Here is a 15,717-nt window from a genome sequence, read left to right as displayed (position 1 = left end):
ACAGTTTCTACTATTGCAGCATGTTGCCTATAGGAGACCTTAAGAATAGAGCTTTAATTTTCTTTGGGAAAATAATATGCCTTGTTTAAAGAAAATTACATTTTCCAGTTTTTCTTTCAGCAAAAGACTGTTACAAAACAACTTTCTGCTAATGAAACGAAAGGAAATTTCACCAGACAGAACTCCCAAGGAAGTTCTTCAAAGGTGGCTGACCCTTTCCTTTTTCCCTTCGCCCGTTTCCTATGTCTGAACGTGGCCCTGATATTAGAGGTGGAATAGACATCTTTCAACAAGGAGGAAAAGGCTAAAGAAATCCATAATGTTGACTTTGACATCATTCAAGCAGTAGATTGACTGGACAGTAAAAATCCAGTCTACCTCTTAGCTTTTCATTATGATTCACACTGAAAAACCTTCAAACATTTCCATTTTTAAAAACTACATATATAAGCAAAAAAAAAAAAACTATTACATATTTAAAATATTGAATTTGGAATAAACACCTTCTGAAATATATTTGTTTAAAAAAATACGCTTTGGGAAACACTAATCTTGTAGAAAGCCAGGTGATGGTTTAGAGAAGTCTGGGAAGTCCTTGATTCTGTAATATCTACAATATCCTCATGTCTCTTCTCAGGAAATTGGTCCCAAACAATTCTACTGAAAATTGTAATGGTTCGGGCAATGTGACAAGGTTGAAGACATACTGAATCTTACTAAGTCATGACTGAGTAGTCTTGACACAGGTATCCCAGACAGAGGCAAGTTAAGACAAGAGAAAACTTCCTATGTGGAGCTGCCCCAGATTGGATAGTGGAAATCCAAGCTACCTCATACCCATTTTCTTAGGAAGTATTAAACCAGAACACAGGCAGATTTCCCTTAATTAAACCCCTTCTGCATCACAATTTTATAGCCACTATCTACCAGCTGAGATAATTTTGTCTTTGTGAAAACTAATATCGGATACATAACAAAATTATATGATGTAATGGTAGCACAACATTGTAAATGTAATTAACAGCACTGCATTGCATCATTGAATCTGGTTAAAAGGGGAAATTTTATGCAGTATCTATGATGCTAGAATACTATTTAAAAATATCCATAGGACTAAACAACACGGAGTCAACCCTAAGATAAACCATGGACTGTAGTTAATAGTGCAATTATAAAAATGTGTTTTCATCAACTATAACAAATGTTCTACACTATTGCAAGGTGTTAATGACAGGATAGTATATTGGAACTTTGATTTTTTTATATATATTTTTTGTAAACCCATACTTCTCTAATAGCAAAACTGATTTCATTAAAGTACTTTCTGTAACAATTAAAATAATATTTCTAAGCCTATAATAATTAATCGGCGCAATATATATTATATATTACTCTTCTGTTCTTCAAATGGGAAACTTTTAGATTAAAAAAATATAAAAAGAGCTTCCTTCAGAAAGCAAAGCGCTGACTGAAAGAGTAGTAATTTTAAGTCATTAACCTCATTTACATATTAATACTGCATGGAAGAATGTTAGCTATCTATGTAAAAGAGTTTTTCTACACTTGTTTACATTAGTATTTTTTTTTTCTATTGCTTAAGTTTTATGGAAAGGAGAACAGTAACAAAATTTCAATTTTGTAATCTCTAAAAACCAAAACCAGTGTTTTGATGGAATTACATTGGAATATACCAAGTTGCCTAATTGTCTAATTATTTACAATCTTTTCTTTTACGGTGAAGGGAGAATGTGAACCGTGTGTAGGGGGAAAGGCGAAAAGAATGCAAATGAGTTAAGAAGTCTAGAAGAAGAAAAGGACATAAGTTATGGAGGAGCTATATTTTTGGCCTTCATGATTCATATTGTTTATATTGAACTAGAAGTAAAATTATGTTAACATGATTGTTAATATTTTTGTTTCAAAAATATGAAGAGGCATTTGTATAACCTAACTTTAGAATTTTAGATTTATTTGAATTTTGTTTCTGTTTTTTGGAGGGGAAGAGGGTAATAGCCCCTAATCCCTTTAATGTTGATTCTGTAAACTTATAAACTGAATTTTAAATAACCACAGGTAAGATGGAAAGTAGGATAAAATTTAAAAGGCCAGAGAAGAGTGCCATTGTCACTCACCTTCATAGAATTTGATTTTATAATCAAAAGAAAGATGAAACTATAATTGGTCAAGCATTTCTAGATAAGGTAAAATTCTGAGTTCAGCATATGAACTTTTTCAAATTCTTAGGATGCATGACTTCACAGTTTTTCTACTGCTACCTCTAAAAGTCCACTTTTCTTCCTAGTTGATGGGTTTATTTTTGCACATGTAATTATATAACAGTTTTCTTTTTTGGCACTGGGTGGAGTACATATGCATAGTTTTGTTATCAGTAAACCTGGGTTATTTGGAGGGCCAGTGGCTCTGTGTTGAGAATGCTGATGAGATTCCTGCAATTTATAGGGGCTCAGAATCTTAGCCTTCTAATCCTAACCCATTCTCTATACAGGTATGAGGGTTGTTGATGCCTTAGTCTCAGGGGAATAAAGAAGCCACTCTGAACAATAAAGGAAGAATGATATAAAGTTGGGATATCATTCCATCTCCATGGTGGAGAGGACAATCAGGAAGAGAGCTCTAATTTAAAGCACTACAAATGAAAGGATTCCCTAAGAATGCCCCCAAATCTGGTCTTTGAACCTGCAATGCTGTGGATGTAGAAAGGATAAAGCTTGGAGGCTGATAGGACAGGGGATGGGATATAGCGGAAGCATGAGCACAGAGAAGAAGTAGATGAGGGGCTTACACGATCAACTACTGGTTCAAAGCAATGCTCTGGCACCAGAGTGCCTGGACTCAAATCCTCGCCATTCTACTGACTGACCCTTGGTCAAACTAATCAATGTCAAGGTGGAATTCAGTTTCCTTACTAGTAAAACAGGGGAAATGGTGGTTTGACCAAAAGAGGCCTGTTTTGAGAATTAAAAACCGCATCTGTGCAAAGCTCTCAGAAAGTGCTATACAAGTGTTGCTAAATATATCATGGGAAAAGCTTTTGATTTTCAGAGCCCATGAAATTGGATACCGCCTGAATAATTATACCTGGATCTGATGTCAGCCACAGCTGACATCTGGATTATGTATGACACTAAGAAAAAACTTATATCCAAACCTCAAGACATGTGCTAGAAGTATTTATGGAGACCATTTCATTTACAGATTTTTTGGCAAAGCTATTTTAGCCACTACAGAACTCGAGATAAATAAGTGAATCTGTCAGGTGTCATGTCAATACTCCCAAAATTGTTATTTGAGTTTTCCCATAGTCAGTGATCTTCAGCTCATGAATGGCTTACTAGTTTTGCAAACTGTGAGAGAAAACTGAAATTCTTATACTTATTCTGTTAGGTTTTAAACACCATTTTTATATTGATGTGGTGACAAAAGCACTGAATTTAGAGTCAAAAGATTTTATCATTTCCCTACCTTCATTAGAACGACTACTATTTTGGGGTCATCATGACTAATTTGAGTTGAATTTCAAATCATAATTCTACACATGGTTATTCATAATTCCACAGTTTGTTCTACCTCCATGAGCCCTGGTTTTCTTATCTGTAGAATGTTCATCATGCACACTTAGAATTTTATACAAAGACAAAGCATGGAGTGTGGCACACAACGAGTGCTCAATAATAGTTACCAGCGTCGTTATTCTTAACATACTAAAATAGGGATGACTTGCTTTTTCAGACAACTCACAAAATTTTTGTAAGAACATATGAAGAAATGTTATAGGTTGAATCACACCCTTCCATAAGATATAGTGGTCCTAGTCCACAAAACTTAAAAATCAGGTCTTATTTGGAAATAAGGTTATTTCAGGTAGATTTAATTATAATAAATGAGGTCTATTAGGAGTAGGGGGGACACTTAATCCAATACGACTGGTTTCCCTATATGAAGAGAAGAGACAGAGGCACACAGAGAAGAAGGTCATGTGAAGACCAAGGCAGGGACTGGAGTTGTATAGATACAGGCCCATGGAATGTTAAGGAATGCTCATCACCACCAGAAGCTAGGAAGAGGTGAGGAAGAATTCTTCAGGAGCTGTCAGAGAGTACATGTCCATCCTGAAACTGGAGAGACTTCCAGCCTCCAGAAATGTGAGACAAAACATCTCTGTTGTTTTAAGCCACTCAGTTTGTGGTAACTTGTTATTTCAGCCCTAGGAAACTAATAAAAGAAGTATTTTTGAAAGCATTAATAAACTCCTGTGTTGTGCAAATATAATAGATTATCGATTAGCATAGAAATTATCGATTTTGTTTATAGAGACTATTAATTCAATTATGCAACATTTTGTTGTGCATTTACTATTCTGTCATTCCAGAACCCCTTCTTAAAGAAGACTTCTTCTATCTCTCTCAAATTATCATTTTAATGAAGTCTACTCATCACATTTTCTCACCCATGTGACCCAAGTAGCTCTGATACAGGGTACCAATCTACCTAGTCTCAGTGATTGGACTTTGGAGGGTTATATGACCCATTCCAGCCCATTAAGAATGTAAAACCAAAATTGCACTAGGAGAGGAAGAGCCCTGCCCTTGCTGAATAAATATGATTAGAATATGGCCGTCTTCACATCCCTGAGTCCTAAATTCCAATCATGAAACAGTTTAGTTGTAATCTTGCACTTATTGCTTAAACTATTTTGTTCACTTACAATGAAAAAAAGAGCTTTCTTTCCTATTGTATTAATTAGATCTAGCCACCAATTAATGGTACCTATTATTGGAATCCAGGTTCATCCAAGAATTTGATAAAGCTTGTGTATTTCCATTATTTTACTTATCACCAATTGCATGGACATATTTATATAATTCAAAATGAACAGAGACTTAATTTTGATTCTTTCATTTTCTTCCTTTAAGATCTGAGGGGTGAATGGAGGAGAAAGAATGAAAATAAAAGACATACAGTGCTTGTGTAGATAATATTTCAATATTGGTAGTTATACTTAAGGTACACCCAGGGTTATTTATAGAACAACCAGTGCCCAAGCAGTCACTGGTTGGCATTGCAGTTACACTATCTTTGCTAAACTGGCATGTATTTGGCTTAAGGAACAATTCCATAAAGAAGGTTATTAAAAATCAAAACATTACCAAGACAGGACACTTGGTAACTGTGCCAGTATCTGATTTGATGGTGTATCGGTTAGCAATATAAGGTGATAAGTAGAGACTAAAATATATTCAACTTAAAGAAAAATATAGAGCACAGAACTTAACCTAAGGTAAGCCTTGCATAACCACTTCCCTAAAATGCATATACGGCACAGTATAACATCCCTTGGCACCTGGGGTAATAGAGCATCAAGTACGGAGGACACAATTATACACTGGGGACCTATTATGAGTTAAGGACTGTCCTTCACACTGAGCATAGAGCAGAGATAAAAATAGAATTGATTGCTATCCTCATGAGGCATATTCTTTCTAATCAGACTTTCTTTGAAAATATAAATATATAATACATTTATTTTAATGCTTCCAAAGTATATCTGTTCATATGCCACAGTAGTGAAAATTATCCCAAATCTCACAGATGTAAAATAAGAAAGATTACTTCTTCCTTCTGCCTGCAATGGCAGGAGGGCTCTACTCATGCAGTTAGCAAGGGACTCAAAATTAGCAGCCATTATCCTGGTCACTGTTGAACTCCTTGTAAGAAGACAAGGAATAAAAAGTGAATAACATGCTGACTCTTCCAGCTTCTGTCTCATATAGCATTCACTCAAATTTCATCACCCAAGACAAGCAACACCACCACTCTTAATCTTAAAGGGGTAAGGCAATGTGTCCCTATCCCATATCCAGAAGTCAGAGAATAGGATATATTTGGAGAGCAGCACTAATGACTAACACACACAGAGAAATGCAAGGTGATGAAGATTTGTAATAGATTTAACCTACTCTGGGTGATCAGAAGATGTCTTCTTTAGGATATTATGCACAAAGAGAATTCGAAATGATTAATTGATGGAAAGTAGGGATGGAGATGAAGAACATTCTAGTTTGATAGGACTGCATGTGCAAAAGCCCAGAATTAGAAAGCATCATGGCCCCAGGAAAACACATTATTAAAAAGGCCATATGGTTGAACTGCAGCAAATGAGATTAAGGGTAGAGAAAGAAATGGCTGAAGGTCTAAGTCCATTACAGATTTTGGACTGTAGTCTAAGAATATAGAGAAGCATGGAAAAAGCTTTAATTAAGAAAAGGGTAAATCACACTTTCCTTTGGGAGAGATGCAAGAAATAGCAAGAATAAATGTGGTAAGACCTTCAGGAGTTAAAGAATTTTCTAGGAAAAATATGAGGATGGTTAAGCTTATTTGTGGTAATGGAGATGGACAAAATGAGATGGATTCCATGAGTATATTAGAGGTGGATGAAAGAACTTTGTGACTTATTTAACATTGAAAAAGAGAAAGGAACCAAGAATAGCATCAGCTTTAAAGCTGAAACAGCTGGATAAAACATGTTCTAGATGGAGAACACTAGAGGGTGAGCATATTTGGGAAGGAAATTTGTGAGCTCAGTTTTAAGTCACAGATAAGGGGTAGAAGGGGGCCTGGGTGATACCAAGTGAAGATGTAGACAAGTAAGTTAGACATCTACTACTGGAACTCAAGTAAATACTTTAATTGGAGATGTAAATGTAAGAATTAACCATTACTTATTACTACCATAGTCTTTGGATCCATGAGCGTTGGTGATACTCAGAGTAAGTATATGATGAAAAAATCAGGAACTCCTACTGAGCTCTCTAAATTTAAGTTGTCAGAAGAAAAGAAAGCAAATAAAATAAGAAAATATTTTTTTTTTTTTTTTTTTTTTAAAGACAGAGAAGGAAGGAAGGAAGGGAGGAAGAAAGGGAAACACTTTTTAAACATTTTCTTGTTTTATTATATTTTGTTTGTTTGTTTGTTTTTTACATGGGCTGGGGCCGGGAATCGAACCGGGGTCCTCCGGCTCGGCAGGCAAGCACTCTTGCCCGCTGAGCCACCGCGGCCCGCCCAAGAAAATATTTTTGATAGCAGAAAAGCCAAGAAACTATATTCTCATCGAAACCAGTTTCTTGGCTTTTCTGCTATCAAAAATATTTTCTTATTTTATTTGCTTTCTTTTAAGGGTGTTAAACCAGAAGTGGTTAATAATGTCTAATGCTTCCAAGAAACATGAGAAATGAAAAGTTCCCAGTGGACTTGTTGACATGAGCAACTCTTGAAATGGATGAACATGTAAGTAGAAAGTGGTTTTAAGACAGGTTAAAATAAGTAAAGAAGAAAGAGTGTGGAAGTTGAGAAAATTAGTGGAGATAATACTTCTGAAAAATTTTCTTAGAGAGCAACACTGGAGGAAAACATGGGGTCAAAGGTACATGTGTATATATATATATATACATATATATATATGTATATATATATATATATATGAGTATGAGTGTGTACATGAGAAATATCTGAGTCTATTTGAAATGCTATTGGGAAAGACCTCCTAGAGGAGTAGTGGTTGAAAATGGATTAGACAGAAGAAAATCCTTATCTTAATTCCTCTGAGAGAGTAGAAAGGCAAGGAACCTAGAGTGCAGAACACAGAATGGATTGACTTTAGGTAGGAGGAAATTCTCTTCCATTTGAACAAGAGACAAAGAACAGAAAATAGGTTACACATTTAGGTAGATTCAAAGATTTGTTGTGGGAAATCTCTTCCTCTCCGGTATTCTTTATCTGTTTGTATGTGTGTTCTTGTATGCCTTTCAAATAGGAAATGGTAGTATTTCCTGAGAAAGAAGGGGAAAGTTGAGATAGGAGGCAGTGAAAGTCAAAGTGTTTAGATAGAGAAATTCTAGCAATGTTTAGTGATAAATTCCTCACTGGTCAAGCCATTTTTTCCATTTCCTTTTTCCTCCTACCTGGATTCTTACTTTAAGAGGCCCAAATTGTTGAAATTATATGTTATATATGTAGGTACCAATTTAAATGACAATGTCCAAGAGTTCAACACAAGATACTATCCTCTCTTAGCCATAAAATATGAAAGCTCTGTTTCCAAAGTCAGTCTATGAAATCAAGAAAAGCAAGTGCTTTAGAAAAGTTTAAAAAAATAAAGCCACTAGATTCAACATTTTCAATTTCATTTGACTTAACAATATTCAAGAAACAGCCAGCTGAATTATTTTGTACAAAATGAAATTTTTGAGCATTTTACTATGTCTAAATTCTTTTGTAATGTTGATTGAAAAAATTTTGTGATTTTGCATTTATATTAATTTTAAAAGATACAGCTCCATCATGAGATTATTTTCCTAACATAATTTGAACATTGCTTTATCATATATATAAGCCATTAACTTGCGCTAAGGCAAGGCATAACGACATGACAGACAATGCCAGATCCAAATTCACCATGAATCGATTCCCTATACAGTAATCCTGAAGGGATAAGACAGAAGTACAAGTGGCTAAGAAGGGACACAGTAAAATCTGTTGACTGAAAAGTATGTGACAATGGCCATATGAGGGAGTATGAGAAGTGGGAAGAGAATGTGGATGGAGTTACAAATAACTGTAGCCGATTTGGGGTCTCTGCTCTTAACTGTGTGCCCAGTGCAAGGTCAATGGCTCCCCTGCTAATCAGACAATAGCATTGCATTAGAAATTATTTCAGTTGGACATTTTTAACCAATTATGGAGCATACCATTTAAACGTCAAAACACATGAACATATCTGAGTCCTTACCTTGATAAGCAAGTTTAAACCCTTGCCGGTTCTGCGAATGATCACTGTAAAAGTGGATGAGTGTTTCATGCGTTGTACTCAGCAGTGCTGAAGGCAAGTCAGTGCCACTAAACTGCCCAATCATAGGGCTGGTGTGATAAGGTCCGTTTTGAATTTCAAGGTAATCATGATTAGCTTCAGTAGAAAAATTCAGGAATTGAATATGGGCACCTAAGAAAAATATGCAAAATTAATGAAAGTTAACATTGAAATGTATAAAATCAGTGTCTACCAAAGGTGATTAAAATGTTACCAGTCTTCCAAAATAATACCTCTATATGAGACTGAACATTGTAATGAAAGAGAGCACATATTTTGGAGTACAACAAACCTTGGTTCAGTTACCTCTGCCACTGCTGGTTGTGTGATTTTTGTCAGTATAATTAACATTCGTAAGTCAATGTTTTGTGAAACATGGATAATATTCATACTGCCTCATAAGCAGGTATAATTCTTAGAATGGTGATTGGTGCATATATGCCAATGGTTTTGAACAGCTACTTTGTAATTATTCCAAGCATACACGCATGAATGTAATTGTGGGTCATAGTATACATGAGTTAATACACAGCTTTATTAATGAAGAAGCTCATGTAGGTCTAAAACTGCAACGAACTTTAAGTGTCTTTTACTTAAAGTCTTTTACAGCAACTGAATGATCAAACATTGTACAAAATACTTATTAGTTTAGCAAGTGAATATCTGCAACTGTGTTTTATATGCAAAGACCATCATTGATATTTGTATGAAGTTCAAACTGATTTAAAAAAAATAAAACAACACCTTACCTCTACAACATAACAGCCTGGTATAATTCACAGTACTTAAAGACAGTACAAATGACCTATTTTCTATGGTATCATATGACTCTGTATAGGAGATAAGCAATAGTAGAAAATTTAGAAGAAAATCGAAATATTTTAGAGTTATTTGCTGTGGTATTGTGACATTTTTGAAAATGTATTTGACTATGGTGTCTATGCTGGTTTGAAAGGATTCATGTACCCTAGAAAAGACATGTTTTAATCCTAATCCCATTTTCTAAAGACAGGCATTTATTCTAATTCCTATTCAGTACTTTATGTTGGATACTTTAATTAGACTATCTCCATGGAGATGTGATTCAATCAAGTGTGGGTATTAAACGATTAGGTGGAGATGTGTCTCCACCCATTTCTGGTGGGTCTTATGATTACTTTACTGGAATTCTTTAAAAGAGGAAGCATTTTTGGGAAAGGCTTGATATTCTGAGAGAGCAGAGAATAATGACAGAATGTTGAAAGAAAGCCACAGGATTCTGGGAGGGACAGAATCCATCAGCCAGCGACCTTTGGAGATGAAGGAGAATGCCCCAGCAGGAACTTCATGAAACAGGCCTGGAGAGGAAGCTAGCAGATGCCATGTTTGCCTTGTGCCTTTCCACTTGAAGGAGAAACCCTGAACTTCATCGGCCTTCTTGAATCAAGGTATCTTTCCCTGGATGCCTTAGATTGGACATTTCTGTAGACTTGCTTTAATTGGGACATTTTCATAGCCTTGGAACTGTAAACTTGGCAACTTTTAAATTCCCCTTTTTAAAAGCCATTCCATTTCTGGTATATTGCATTCTGGCAGCTAGCAAACTAAAACAGTGTCTAAAATATTTTAACACATTTCAATAGTTTATATACAACTCCAAAGACATGAGCCTTTGCATAAGTCCATGCAATTAATTTGGGTAAGAAAGTCTAAACTAAGAACACCAAAGCTATTATAAATTAACCACCCAATATATGAGAAAATTTCTACTTTGTATTGTTCTTCTACTGTTTTTTAATGGATGAGAATAGCTTTACTTTTACATCTCATGTAATACATTTGATAATTATTTCTTCGGTTGGGAAAATTAAGGATCATACTTATTTGGGTTATCCAATTTATATGTAAATGCAGAGAAACTTTCAAGGAGACTAATCTACATGGGTAAGGAAGAAAACAGTAATCAAAAAACAGAATTTGGTAAAAAATGAAGTAAAAACTCAAGTAAAGAGTTATACAGAAAATAAACTAAAAGTATTATATAAAATTGAAAGTCATCCACAAAAAATAATTTCATTAATATGAAGAAATCTTTGTGAGGAGGACCAGTTGAGTAAATAATGGCCCTTTCTGATTGAGCGCATAGTAAGGCTAATGTTATGGGGGGAATCGCACCCTCCAAAAACATACATTGAAGTCCTAGTTTCCAGGACTTCAGAATGTGAATTTATTTGTAAATAAGGTTGTTACAGATGGAGTTAGGTGAGGTGACCCCTTATTCCACCATATCTGTTGTCATCAAAAGAAAGAGAATTGGCACAGACTCGGAGAAAGAAAAAAGCCATGTGACACTAGGGCAGAGATTTTTACACCACAAGCCAAAGAACTCCAAGGATAACCTGCCACCACCAGAATCAGGAAAGAAACATGGAACAGATTCTTCTGTACAGACTTCTTATAGGGAGCATGGCCATTACAATACATTATTTCAGACTTCTAGCTTCCAGCACTGTGAGACAATATATTTCTGCTATTTTCAGCCATCCAGTTTATGGTACTTTATGGTAGCCTTGGAAACGAAGGCAGCCAAGTCACATCTTTGTAGATGAAGTTGCCAACTATTTTTTTCCTCATCCATTTACCCAGCAAGACAATCATCATCATTATTATTATTATTATTATTATTATTATTATTATTATTATTTCACCGGCAAGCAAGCTAGTGCTCAGAAATATTTAGGTAATATTTTCCAAGTAACAATGGGAGGGACAGAGTTAGAATTTAAACACAACTCTGACTTACAAAGTGCTCACATTTTCAGGCTTAGCATCCAAACTTACCATATAAGAGCTGGTAATCTTATGATAAACACATACCAATCCTTTTCAGAGAAAATAGGTTTGTATTACATTTGTTTAATCTAGATTGGAAGAGGATAAATAAAAGGAAGTAGAAATGTGGGATGCTTCAGGGAGAAGCTGAGGAGGCAAACAGCAGAAGAAAGTATTCTTCACTATATCAGTCAAAATCATTTTAGGATATGCAATTGAATTTATAATTACATAGTCCGTGTCTGTTAACTAGTGGTACCCCAGCAGTCAGGTAAATAATAACTCAGTCTACAGTCTTCCTGGCCACTCTAATATCATATGCAACATATAATTTTTCTTTTAATATTGGGATAACTCTTTAAAATTTATTTTAAAACATTTCTGTGAACACTAGAAAATGTCAACTATTGGTATTTGCTGAACATCCGTCAATGAACACATAATTTTTTTTCTCAAGGTTAGCAAATATTTCTGTGAAAATGAAACTCTGGAAACAGGAAAAAGAAAGAAAAGGGCAAGTAGGTAGGTAATAGCAATGGCTCTTCTCAGCCTTTCAGCCCTAAAATATCAGCCTCCATTCTGCCCTGATAGGTTGTTGACCCCTTAGTAGCTTACATATCTGTACCTGACTTGTTTCCTCACCCCTTGGTAAATTAAGAACACAGTTTCCTTTTCTAGCATATCCCATATATTGGATAAAAAAAGTGTTTTATTACTAGTGAACAGGCTGCACAGAAGCCCTTTTGTCAATGGTAACTACTTAAAGGACATGGAACCCAAGATATATTCAAAGTTTAATAAATATCCAGTCTCCTCCATCCCTACTGGTTGTAATGTGAGAGCTCCAACAAGAACCATCAAAAACAACTTGTTGAATTACTGGCATTGTTATTTAGGTCCAAAAAGTATCAGACAGTGTACAAGCGTGAAAGAAGTTATGTACCCTAGAAAAGTTATGTTTTAATCCTAACCCCATTTTGCAAAGGCAGCTGATTCTTCTAATCCTTATTCAGTACTGTATGTTTGAAACTGTAATTAGATCATCTCCCTGGAGATGTGACTCAATCAAGAGAGGCTGTTAAACTGGATTAGATGGAAACATGTCTCCACCCATTCAGGTGAGTCTTACTTAGTTTACTGGAATCCTATAAAAGAGGAAACATTTTGGAGAGAGCAAAGTTCTGAGACAGCAGAGAATGACATAGCCATGAGAAGCAGAGAGTCCAGCAGCCAGCAACTTTTGGAGTTGAAGAAGGAAAATGCCTCCTGTGGAGTTTCATGAAACAGGAGGCCAGGAGAGAAAGCTAGCGGATGATGCAATGTTTGCCATGTGTCCTTCCAGCCAAGAGAGGAACGCTCACTGTGTTTGCCATGTGCCTTCTCACTTGAGAGAAAAGCCCTGAACTTCATCGGCCTTCTTGAATCAAGGTATTTTTCCTGAATGCCTTAGATTGGACATTTCTATAGACTTGCTTTAATTTTGACATTTCCACAGACTAAAAACTGTTAACTTGCAACTTATTAAATCCCCCTTTTTAAAAGCCATTCTGTTTCTGGTATATTGTTTTCTGGCAGCTAGCAAACTAAAACAGACAGGATGAAAAACTAGGGCAAGATTGGGCATTTAGAGATTTTTTTATTCACTGTTAGGCAGAAAATCAAATAGTAGGGAAATGACTTAAATTATGCTAACTGTAGATGTGGATTTGCAAGCTTAAGATGTATTTATCATGAGAGTTTTACAAATTCTTGGAATGACACAGTAAAGAAAGAAATGAAAGACAGGAAGTAGACCAAGGGATAAACTATTAAAGATGGTCAGTGTCTCAAAAGTATAAGAAATAATGAAAGTGGTCTTTTTCTGTTTTGGAATTAATCTTGAAGTGGAAATGGAATTATGACAAATGTAATATTATGAACAGAATTAGCATTTTAAGTAGGATAAAGTATCCAAATATCAAACAACCTAATACATATCTGGAAATAGGACAAAGCTCAGCTTTAATCTGATTTAAGGTAGATTTATTTAGCTATATAATTTTCAGTAAATTACTTCTAATTTGACATCGTTATGTCAAAATGAAGGGATTAAAACAGTAGTAATACCCTAGTTACCCTTTTATTATCTCACTGAACATTTTTAAAAGTGTTATTACAGCAGAGAAACTAATCTGAATACCTATCTTTTGGTGGAATTTACACAGCACACTTTCATCCAATTATAGGTACATTGAAAATTTTGTTAGTAAGGACTCATCTGCACAAAGTAGTTTTGCATCTGTGCTTTGATGAAACTTTGAGCATGTAACCAGGACTTGAAAATTAAACCCTCATTTTTAGTTGATAGAACATCTGACTAAATAATCACTGTCACATTTTCTTCATATAAAATTATATGTCAGAATATTTAATCGTTATGGAATTTACTGGCAAAAATTTTGAAAGAAACTTTTGGATAGCCCATGCCTGTGTAGATGGTCAAAAGCCATGATAATGTTAGACTGTGCGATGTGCAATATTAATGCAGTGATTTTTAAATATAAAAGGTAATAGAAAGCATAAAAAACATAGTAGCACTCTGCTAACTGTGCCCTTAGGCATTTTCAAGAAAACAGAGACAGAAATTGTAAGCTAATTGAGCTCATGCCAAACAACACAGAACAGCTGCCCAAGTTTGTGAAAAGGAAAGAAAATAGCCTGAAGATAAAAGAGAATTTGATTTAACTACTAAAAGCAGTTAACACTTAAATCATGCTTTCTCTGTGTCAAGCATTTGTATTGCTTAATCCTCCAAAGAGCTCTATGAGATTGATATTTTATTATATTTAAGATAAAAAATAATCAAAATCACATGACTATTCAAAATTTCACAAAGACTACACCTCTGAAGACAGGTCAAAATGGGGCTTAGTGTGCATAGCATTGATGATTATGAATTATTTAAGACTGATGATCTGAAAGTTCATAAAATATTTATAAAACAATACTGTTTTCAAATCGTATGACATATTCAACTTATGTCAAAACCTTAAAAAACCTGAAAAATCTTCAAAAAAAGATGGCTATTACTGAATACCAGAGGTAGATTTGAAAAGGAGGTATTATAAATGAAGAGAGAGACAATTGAATTAGGGATGCTACATTTTGCACTTCACCTGCATACTATACCATAAGGCAGCTAATTTAATTTGCCCCAAAAAGAGCTGCATGGCTGGATTGATTTTTCAAATAATTTTCTGTTCCAAAAGTTATTTCACCAAAGCTTTATTTAAAGTTGTAAGCCATTTTCAATTAAAGGAACAGTTGGGTAAACAGATTAAGGTATAATTTTTATTCAGCATAATTATTTGCAAGATAGAAATTGAAAGTTGAATGTTTAAGAATTCAAACTGATTTCACTTACCATAGCCAATGGGCAATGAGATCTTCCAAGTGCAGTCTAAGTTGTTGGGGTAACTGCCTGGAAATCCTGGACTCAAGATCACGCCCCCCAGGCTGCTCAGTGTTCCTCCACATGTTGCTGGTAAATGGAAAATGGCTGTCAGTTCCATGGTGCTATCCTTTTCCCCCAAGACTATTCAATTCAAACAACTCTACTAAGCTAAGTAAAAGCGAATCTTCAGAATTGAATTTTACTTCTAACTACAGCATATAATCTAACATATTTTACTTTAGTTATCTATGGGATTTTCCCTCTTGACTACGAACTGCTTAAAAATAAAGAACATTTTCAAAATTTATCCTGTTCTGCTAAATGCAAGGGAACAGATAGAAATGAGGGTAACTAATTAGCAGGGTTATAAGTAACATAACCGTATTAAAGGTGAATATGATTGAAAGGGGATGGATACTGTCATGTGTCCTATGATTAAATGTTGTTATAAATAAATTCTTGCATGAACTATTTCAAAGGTTCGATAGTGAACAAAGAGTCAATAGTATAGCAGTATGGGGGAAAACTACAACTGCATGCTATGGCCAGTAGTTAACAGGAAGACATCAGTAGTACAACAACAATA

The 15,717-nt window shown here is 34.9% G+C and overlaps 1 protein-coding gene across 1 annotated transcript in view; it reads right to left on the bottom strand.

The window, feature by feature from the left end:
* The window catches only part of CSMD1 (CUB and Sushi multiple domains 1), a 519,811-nt gene that overhangs the window by 240,887 nt on the left and 263,207 nt on the right, over positions 1-15,717 (bottom strand). Inside the window, 2 exon segments of the mRNA XM_077151716.1 lie at positions 8,810-9,019; positions 15,102-15,218. Coding sequence (XP_077007831.1) covers positions 8,810-9,019; positions 15,102-15,218 — 327 coding nt within the window.

Source organism: Tamandua tetradactyla, chromosome 3 (genome assembly GCF_023851605.1).
Source record: "Tamandua tetradactyla isolate mTamTet1 chromosome 3, mTamTet1.pri, whole genome shotgun sequence".
Lineage (NCBI taxonomy): Eukaryota > Metazoa > Chordata > Mammalia > Pilosa > Myrmecophagidae > Tamandua > Tamandua tetradactyla.
This window is presented reverse-complemented; position numbering and strand designations above follow the sequence as displayed.